Raw genomic sequence first — 9,282 nt, 5'->3', positions numbered from 1 at the left:
GTTGTCAGGTAGCCATGATACCAGAGCCTGTCTGTATAATGTCTTGTGACGTCCACGGCCTACCCCAGTTACCACTACTGTGCATGTGTGTCAAGGACAGAAAGGTAGATGTGGCAGTGGAAGGTGTCAAAGCAGTTTGGAGAGAAAAACAAAATAAAAAAACGATTAATCCATTATTAAATTAGTCATTGATTATTTTAATAATCGATTAGTCATCGATTAATCGATTAATCGTTGCAGCCCTACTCCTGCCCACCTGTCTCAGGTTAGTGGACATCATTCAGGAGACCGTCCCATCAGAAAATACACTGCTACATCACAGAGTCTCTCTGGTTGATGCTCCACGTCGAGCTGCAAAAGTTCAGATTTTCCTTCTGTAATGTCTGACCCTTTGGACGTGCATCAAACACTCAACATGCTCTGCACCAGACAAGCTAGACGCTCCGCTGCACTTCCTGACACCCCGTGATCCTCATCCACCTTAGTCTCTGCATGTAAACCTGACCCACACAAGGTCAGGTCAGTGAAAAGGCCAGATTGATCCTGTCAGGTCCTGATCACCTCCTGCATCTTGAGTTTAGGCTTCCAGTGTGCAGGACTACCAGACCGAAGTCTGTTTCCCCTGCAGCAGTCTTCTTAATGAACAGTTGTGATCTTAGCACTGAAGATGATTTAATGCTTTGCTTTTCTTCTTCGTCTGCTGACTGAAATAAATGACCCCTCTGGGCTAAAAGGAGATTCTTGGAGACTTCCTCATGAAAGCTGTTTGCAAACTTAGTCTCCGACAGTGACAGCTCAGTAAAATACTGTCTTTAACATAGTGCTGTCTCTGAAAAGTACTGTAGAGCCCAAACACCAGCCATTTGTTGGTAGGTGCACCAGCTGGCTCTGAGTTTCACAGGTTTGTAGGAATAATGAACGCTAAAATTAAATCATAACTCTTTATGTTATATGTTAAATTTTAGGCGGGGCACCACTGCGTTTGATTGAATGGCTAAACGCTAGCAAAACCAAATTTAGGATTTTAGGACTAATCTTAAAACATGAAGGCGTTAATTCTTTACAGTTTTCCGACGCATAAAAACACAATAAAACACGCAGACAAAAAGCAATCACATTTGAAGTTTCATCCGTATATTAAAATAAGGTTCAGAGGAAATTACAGGCAAGAAGCACGAGTTAAAACCATATTATTTTCACAGATTGATATGTGACGTCAACTAACACAAGCACATATGAACCACTAACAAACTAGCTAAATTTCTATTCTAGTAAACAAAAGAACAACATCACCTAAATTAATACCAATGAAAATGGACTTTATGAGGAAGAACCTAAATTTCAACTAAGTTCTGCATCCTCTGAGTTAATCATCTCTGATCCAACTAGACATGGGTTTTTACCATGTAAAAACAAGTGTGTATTGCCTTGTAGCATGGCTTTGCCTGCAGCAGTGGACTTGCAGAATGAGCTGAGCAAGTTCAAATGTGATTTCTATACCAGCTTGTGGGTGTCAAGTCAGCAGGTGTTTGTAATCAGGGTAACTGTGTGACAATATGAAGTTTGAAGAGAATTTTAGTTAAAGTTGCTGTAGTTGGGTTTCGAACCCTGATCTCCCACTTGAAAGTCCATGGCATTAACCATAAGACCATTGGAGCTGTATGAAAACACAGTTCCAGTGTTTTTTTCTTTGTGTAGAAAGAGGCAACATTGCAAAGGACGATCGTTGACACAAAACTGCAATATATTACAACAATAAAGCAATATTATATAAGATGTAAATGTTTACAAGACAATATTAAAGTAAAACATTAAAAATACAAAGAAATTAGTATAGTAATCACTGAAGTACTGAGTTTAAATATTATTAAAGTATGGTGCAGTACCAAGCTGAGCACATAAATCAGGGGCAGGATTGGACCAATACAAGGCTCTATTGACACCCATTAATAAAGTTTAAAAATTAATATCTCAAAAACTATAAGTTGTACAGGCACCAAAAAGCATAGCCTGCATTTGACACAGGAGCTTTACAGATACAAATTTTAATGTCAGCTCTAGGACAAAGTTTGTAGGAGGAGAAGCGTGCCGAAATAGAGGATGACTTGGATGGGGAACGAATCACAATAGTGTGCATTGCATTGGCAATGCACACTGACTATTGTTAGTGTTTTCTAAACTCCTGATTGGCTGAGAGGGGACACATGACACGCTCCTGTTTCTGCTTTAACAAAATGAAATCTGGACTGATTAGACAAAATAACTCAATACCTTTTCTTGTGACAGTGATTAAATCCAGATTTTAAACATTACAGTGATTGGATCAAGATAGAAAATATATACTTTTTATCTTTTTATATCAGAAATAAACAGACAAGGTGTTCACTCATGATGTAATTATGGACATCGCCTCTAGGATGGCTGTAACGTCACAAATGAACTTATGACTCAGGAATGCCTTTGTTGTTCTGCCTGGTGATCATCTCAGCAGGTACCACAGTCTTTAGGATTAGAACGTTGATTGAAGCCTAGCTTCTGGAGACCTAAAGTCTGGTAAAACTGTATTTGTTTGTTATAAACGGCCAGTTTTAAGACGCTTCAAAGAGTTTTAACAAAGGAGGTGTTCCCAGTTCCTGTTCTGTTGTTCTGTTTACGACCGGCCGGATGTGAAGACCACTGTCCTCCAGGAGATTGGGGGAAGGGACAAGGTGTTTGTTCAGAGGTTCCTGCAGAAAGTTACTCTTTCATGTTTCGCTACAGGTTAATGGTTAAAATCATTGTGTTCACACCAACACAGACATTAGAAATAACATCACAGTGGTTCTGTTTTAGCTGGGTTTTATTTTTAATTCTACAAACTTTAGTTTATGATTGATTCATTCAGCTCCTCAGCTCATCAAAGAACTATTGGGATACGATTTTCAAAGTTGTTGTTTTTTAGGAGAAGGTGTCCACTCTGGAGAAGCAGGCCAGCCAGCTGGGCCAGCAGGCATCTCAAGAGTGTGAGCGGCTCGCCAAAGACAAAACAGTCACACTTCAAATGCTCCAAAAGGTACGAAAGAAAACTTCTTATTCTCCACTTCAGATGTAAAATCACTCATGGTGTTATTCCCCAGGAGAAGGAGCGACTGTCGGCCCTGGAGAGGAGGTACCATTCCCTGACCGGAGGACAGAGCTTCCCTAAATCCTCCACTGCCATGAGAGAGGTGAGCAGATTACTGAAGCTGGTTCAAACACTGTTCTTCAGTTGTCCTCAGCTCCAATCACTCTGCAGCTCTGAGAACCTGCAGCTGTTTGATATATAGAGTTATTATATGTGTTTGACAGAGCAAAGATCTGTGGCAGGAATGCTTCGTTTTACTGAAGACTTTTACTAGTTTTTACAGAAATCCTGAAAACGTTTATTTCAAAACACAACTGAACTTAGAGCTAAACTAAGACACGCTTTGAAAGTCCAACAGAGGAAGGAAGATTTTATTTATTCTCCTGAACTTTCATTTGGAGTCTGAAATGTTTTCAAGGGCATTAAAAGATCTTCTCACTAACGTGTCAAACTAGGAAGTTCTTCCTGTCAGTAAGGATGTCCTCTCCTCCCAGCTGTCCCTCTGTGCAGCCTCTCCTTCATACTTACATCTCTCCCCTCCCCGTCAGTTGTTCCCCAGCAGCCCTACAGAGGTAACTGACCTGATGACTCCTGCATGGTGCCTGCAGCTTCCCCACTTGTTGCTCAGCTCACAGCTGCGGGGCCTGTTCTGTAAAGCAGGTTCAACTCAGGGTTTCTGTACAGCAACACTGACTCTTAACACACGAGATGGAGTTCATCAGCTCCAGAAGTTATGGCAGAGATCTCCATGCATGTTTATCAGTTTCCCTGCTTCAGCACACCTGATTCACATCATCACTCATTTCAGTCAGGTGTGTTGAAGCAGGGAAACATTTCAAACCTGCAGGATAGTGAGCCACAAGGAACAGGTTGATACCTCTACTGCTGTGTACAGCCATGTGTGTCTGTGCTTATAAAGTAGTCCATGATGACTGAGGTTACTGTTAGATTAATATGCTTTCATCCAAATAAGCTACATGACGACTAAATCTGTCAGTGCATTCATTAATTACAAGACAGCTTCAGATTATAGTCGTTTGCACAATTTCCAAGTCCTGCTACTGATCATTTGATACTAAAAGTGCTAAAAGATTAACTTTTTATTTTAAACAATACTAAAAACAACTTGACAAGTTGCTCAACATTCCTCCTTTTAATGCAGTGATAACTGCATGCTTTTTCATGTTAAGGCTAGAATATTATGATTTCATTCTCATAATATTATGACTTTATTATTATATGACTTTAAACTCGTAATATTATGACTTTAAACTTGTAATATTATGATTTTATTCTCATAATATTACGACTTTATTATTATACGACTTTAAACTCGTAATATTAGGACTTTAAACTTGNTCTCATAATATTACGACTTTATTATTATACGACTTTAAACTCGTAATATTAGGACTTTAAACTTGTAATATTATGATTTTATTCTCATAATATTATGACTTTATTTTCATACGACTTTAAACTTGTAATATTTTTACTTTAAACTTGCAATATTACGACTTTAAACTTATAATATTATTACTTTATTCTGATAATATGACTTTATTTTTATACAACTTTAAACTCGTAATATTATGACTTTATTCTTGTAATTTAAAAAAATAAAAATCTCCTTGTGTGGCCCTAACACTCTGTCGTATTCCTGCATATGTTTGGTAATTTGAACAGAATCCATCCTGAGCCAAGCTGTAGCATGCACAATGAACACATCTTCACTCAGAGCTGAGGTTTCCTTTACTGAGACCCTGATCCTGCTTCATAGATCAGGCCCCTCGTCTCACTGTACCTGTAAATACACCTGTCTTGTACTGGTACATGATGATTTTGGCTGATTTGTTTGTCAGAAGTTGATGTTTAAATCAGCTTGAAATCACGATTTTAGCAGCTGTTTTCGTCACTCCATCACTGGTTGTTGCTAAACCCCACAGATGCTGCTTTGTGAGACAATTTGTCGGCTCTTTGTGATGCTGCTGAGTGTCTTCTTGTTTGTCTGCTCTGACTGTGAGTTTTGTGGATTAATCCCAGCCAGAGAAGATGTTCTCAGGTGTATGTACATACTGTATGTTGTACATATGAATTAGAGTGTTTTCCTCACCTCCTCTCATCTGGTCTGGCTTTTGGTTCCCCTTGGCTGCTGCTCAGGAGTACATGAAGCTGTCAGACATCCATAAAATGTACGGCAGCGGGGACCTACATGAAAGCAGCAAGCCTAGCTTTGCTGTAGACGCTGCACTAGCTGGCTCCTGCCAGGTACTCTCACTTCTCTTTTTCATCGAGTTGTTCAGTCTGAACTCCTGGTTTATATTCAGTTCCTCGTTTCATCTCTGTTTTCATGTGATGTTACCCCCTCTGCTGGTTTGCTGCTAACCACACTGACTGTGCTGCACGGGCCTGAGTGGTGGTTGACATTTTTAAGTGTTGGATTGGTAAAAGCATGATTTGACTGAGCCAATCAGAAACTGGTGTCGTTGTTGTTATGGAGCTAGAATGTGATCAAAATGTGCCAGATATGTTGTAGTTCAAGTTGCTGTTCCCAATAAAGCTGAAGCATTGAGCAGATGAATATGTAACGGAACAAGAAGGAGCATGTCAGTGTGGAGATTAAGATGCTGGATTATGGTGGTGTGTATTGTGTGTTTAATCCAGCCCGTTCTTCATTTAAATCTTTTCTTTCCTTCATGCCTTTGTTCTTGATGTTTCATCTTGCTGACATGTCTCTCTCTCTCTCTGCTCGTCTCATACTGGGCAGGAGTATGTAACAGTGAACCAGTTAAATCTGATGTATGGGATGCCAAAGGTGGAGTCGTCCCCTACCTCCCCCTTTCACCAACCCATTCAGTCTACAGCAGTAAACCCCGCCTTCTCCTGCCTCCTTTCCCCACATGGCTCCTCCCACTCTCTGTCGGTGAAGGTGTGTTTGTCCTCTCTGCTGCTGCTTTAAAATATTGGCTGTTCTTTTAATCATCTTGCAAAACGTCTGCTGTAGCCTAAAACCACGTGTTAGGGTTTAAAAATGAAGGATACACATCTCCAGAAGTCCAAAGGTTTTTATTTTTTATTTTTTTATAGATGTACTCCCTCTTTAAATGTTAAAGTTGACATATTAGGTCATATTAAAGAATAAACAAATAACCACATACTGTTAATACAACCTAAAAAAACACTACATGAAAAAAAAAAAAACTAGTTACAGAATTATTGCTTTGGTCTCCAACATGTCTTAACAGAGCTCCTGCAGATCCTTAAAAAGTCTTCAAAGGCATTGAATTCATCAATCCAAAAATAAGGCCTTAATTAGCCTTAAAATGTCTTAAATCAATCTTTCAGAGGTCTTAAAAATGCAACACATTGTGAATAGGATGATTGTAATTCATCTCAAATATTACAATAATTGGTAACATTTTTTTATATTTACATTCCCCTTTGACATCACTTCCTGTTACTTAGATGCAAATATCTCAATGTCGTTTATTTCTAGAGCACTTTAAAAAAACAGCAACCAACTGCACCAAAGTGCTGTACAGTAATCATAAAACAACTGATAAAAACACACTGAAGTAAAAACAATAAATTAAATAGACAAGACACGTAGAATACAATGTAAATCCTTATTGAAATGCCAGAGAGTAAAACTGAGTTTTCAGAAGAGATTTGAAGTGTTCCAGATTATGGGCAGGTCTAATATTGAATGGTAGGTTGTCCCACAAATTAGGAGCAGTGACAGCAAACGCCCGGTCTCCTCTGCGTTTCAGTCTGGCTCTGGGAACGTGTAGAAGCAGTTTATTGTTCAACCAAAGTCATCTAGAAGAGGAATAGTCATGTAGAAGATCCTTAAGATAGGCTGGGGCCAAGCCATTTATAGCTTTAAAAACCAATAAAAGAATTAAGAAATCAATGCGATAAGAAACTGGCAGCCAGTGCAGAGAAGCCAGTACTGGAGTTATTTGGTCATGTTTATTGGTTCCAGTTAGGAGTCGAGCTGCAGCATTCTGAACCATTTGGAGACGTTGTAAAGAAGATTGGTCCAAGATTTTGTATAAAGAGTTACAGAAATCTGAGCGTATAGTAATAAATGCATGAATAAGTTTCTCAAAATCTTTGAAACAAAAACTTGATTTTACCTTTGCTAGAAGGTGCAAATGAAAAAAGCTTGATTTCACAACAGCGCTCACCTGCTTATCCAATTTCAAACAACTGTCAAAAATGACACCAAGATTCGTAACAGAAGTCTGATAAAAAGGGGCTGGAGAACCAAGAATTTGGTCAGGTTTGGTAATAAGGTTCTTTTGCCCAAAAAGTATGACTTGAGTTTTATTTTGATTCAGGTGCAGAAAAATTTGGTTCATCCATGAACTAACTTCAGTTAATCTGTTAGAGACTGTAGGGAATCATATTTATCATGTATTTTCTTTATGGGCATGTATATTTGGACATCGTCTGCAAAATAGTGAAAAGAAACATTATATTTCTTAAAAATGTGTCCAAGAGGCAGCAAGTACAATATAAACAAAATAGGGCCTAAGATTGAACCCTGAGGGACTCCGTAATTTAGGGGCGCAGCCACTGAAGAACAATGATCAATGTGAACTGAGAAACTTCTGTCTTTCAAATATGACGAGAACCAATCTAAAACTGTGCCCTTAACACCAGCACTGTGTTGCAGTGGAAACAGGAGGATGTCAGGGTCTGTAGTATCGAATGCTGCACTCAGATCTAACACCAGTAGGGCTGCAACATCCCCTGAGTCAACTGTTAGGAGATCATTAAATACTCTCAACAACTGTCCATCTGAGGAGTGTGAAATTTGTTTTGTAATATGTTAATAATGTTGTCTTTTCAAAAATGCATTAACTTTTCTTACAACTTTTGGTGTCACATTCACTAAAGGTTTAATCTGCAGCAAACTGAGCTTAGGACCCCACTGTGGGTCCTGAAACTTCAAATTCTGGGTCGTTTTACCGCTAAGAATGTTTCTGCTAGTTAGATATGGATAAAAACAATTGATCTATTAGCAATATTTGAATACTTAAACCAAAAATACTTTGATTCATGAATTTCTGCCATAGTTTTATTTTTTTGTCATTTGTGTTTAATATGAAATTGGTTTCAAATTTAATTTCAGTTGGCATTAAGAAGTCTTAAATTTAACTTGCTTTAAACTGTAGGAATCCTGCTTAAGAGTGTTGCAGCTGGATTTCCACACCTGCACAGGAGCAGTCCTCTGACAGGAAACATCTTCAGGTTTAAATACCACACAGGTCCTAGACATATTTAAAAAAAGTTTACTCTACTATTAAAATTTATACTTGAGTAAAGTAAGAAAGTATTTGAACTGTGTTACCTGACACCTCTATCGATTGGTAACAAACACCCAGAATTCAGTGCGGCTGCATTGGGTATTTAGTCTTTTTTTATCTCAATTTTAGATCATCAAGTTGTCTCCAACAGCTGCAGCTCACCTGTAATTTACACTACATACGTCTCCACTCTGCTGTGCTGCGGTCAAACACACACATATTCTACCCAATGAGAGTATTTACACCGGCTCCGCATGGTGGCGTAGGGCAGCGGTGAGCGGACAGCGATCCGCCAAAATTAGATCCGATCCTGTTGTTGCCGGGCTCCGGAGCTGCGCCGGAGTCAATCCACAGAGATCACATGGCACCAACAGGAAAAGGAACAAGCACAACATCCGTATTTTCAAAATAAGACACCATAAGGTGACTAATTTTGTCAAAATCCCAGCTATATTAATAAATACTAGGGGTGCAACAATACATGTACTCGTATTGAACCGTATCGAACAGTACTTTAGGTTCAACACACACTTGTATGGAACAATACAGATATTTAAATTTATTTTATCAACTTGTCTTCTGAAGATGCTCTGTGTTAAAGGTTTAGTCTAGGCTGCATTTTTGAGCGCAGATCCACTGAGAAACTTGCTGTTTCAGCAACATTTAATTTAAAAAACTGTACTTTTGAGGTTAAACAAATGTTCATAATTAATTTAAATAAATTACAAGTTAAAAGGAGCATGGAAATTTCTTTTTTTTTTTGTGTCGAAAAAATATTGAACCGTGAGACTAAAGTATCGAACCGAACTGAATTGTGAATTTTCTGTATTGTTGCAGCCCTATTTCCAACATATATATATATAT

At 38.6% G+C, this 9,282-nt stretch overlaps 1 protein-coding gene across 1 annotated transcript in view; it reads left to right on the top strand.

The window, feature by feature from the left end:
* Positions 1 to 2,941: 2,941 nt before the first annotated feature.
* The window catches only part of phldb1b (pleckstrin homology-like domain, family B, member 1b), a gene marked incomplete at both ends in the record, with an annotated part of 28,869 nt that continues 22,528 nt past the window's right edge, over positions 2,942 to 9,282 (top strand). Inside the window, 5 exon segments of the mRNA XM_014029376.1 lie at positions 2,942 to 3,052; positions 3,117 to 3,206; positions 3,559 to 3,675; positions 5,264 to 5,371; positions 5,871 to 6,032. Of these exon segments, the coding sequence (XP_013884830.1) occupies positions 2,942 to 3,052; positions 3,117 to 3,206; positions 3,559 to 3,675; positions 5,264 to 5,371; positions 5,871 to 6,032 (588 nt within the window).

Source organism: Austrofundulus limnaeus, unplaced genomic scaffold (assembly GCF_001266775.1).
Source record: "Austrofundulus limnaeus strain Quisiro unplaced genomic scaffold, Austrofundulus_limnaeus-1.0 Scaffold891, whole genome shotgun sequence".
Classification (NCBI taxonomy): domain Eukaryota; kingdom Metazoa; phylum Chordata; class Actinopteri; order Cyprinodontiformes; family Rivulidae; genus Austrofundulus; species Austrofundulus limnaeus.
Note: the sequence above shows the minus strand (reverse complement) of the source record. Positions and strands in the feature narration are given on the sequence as shown.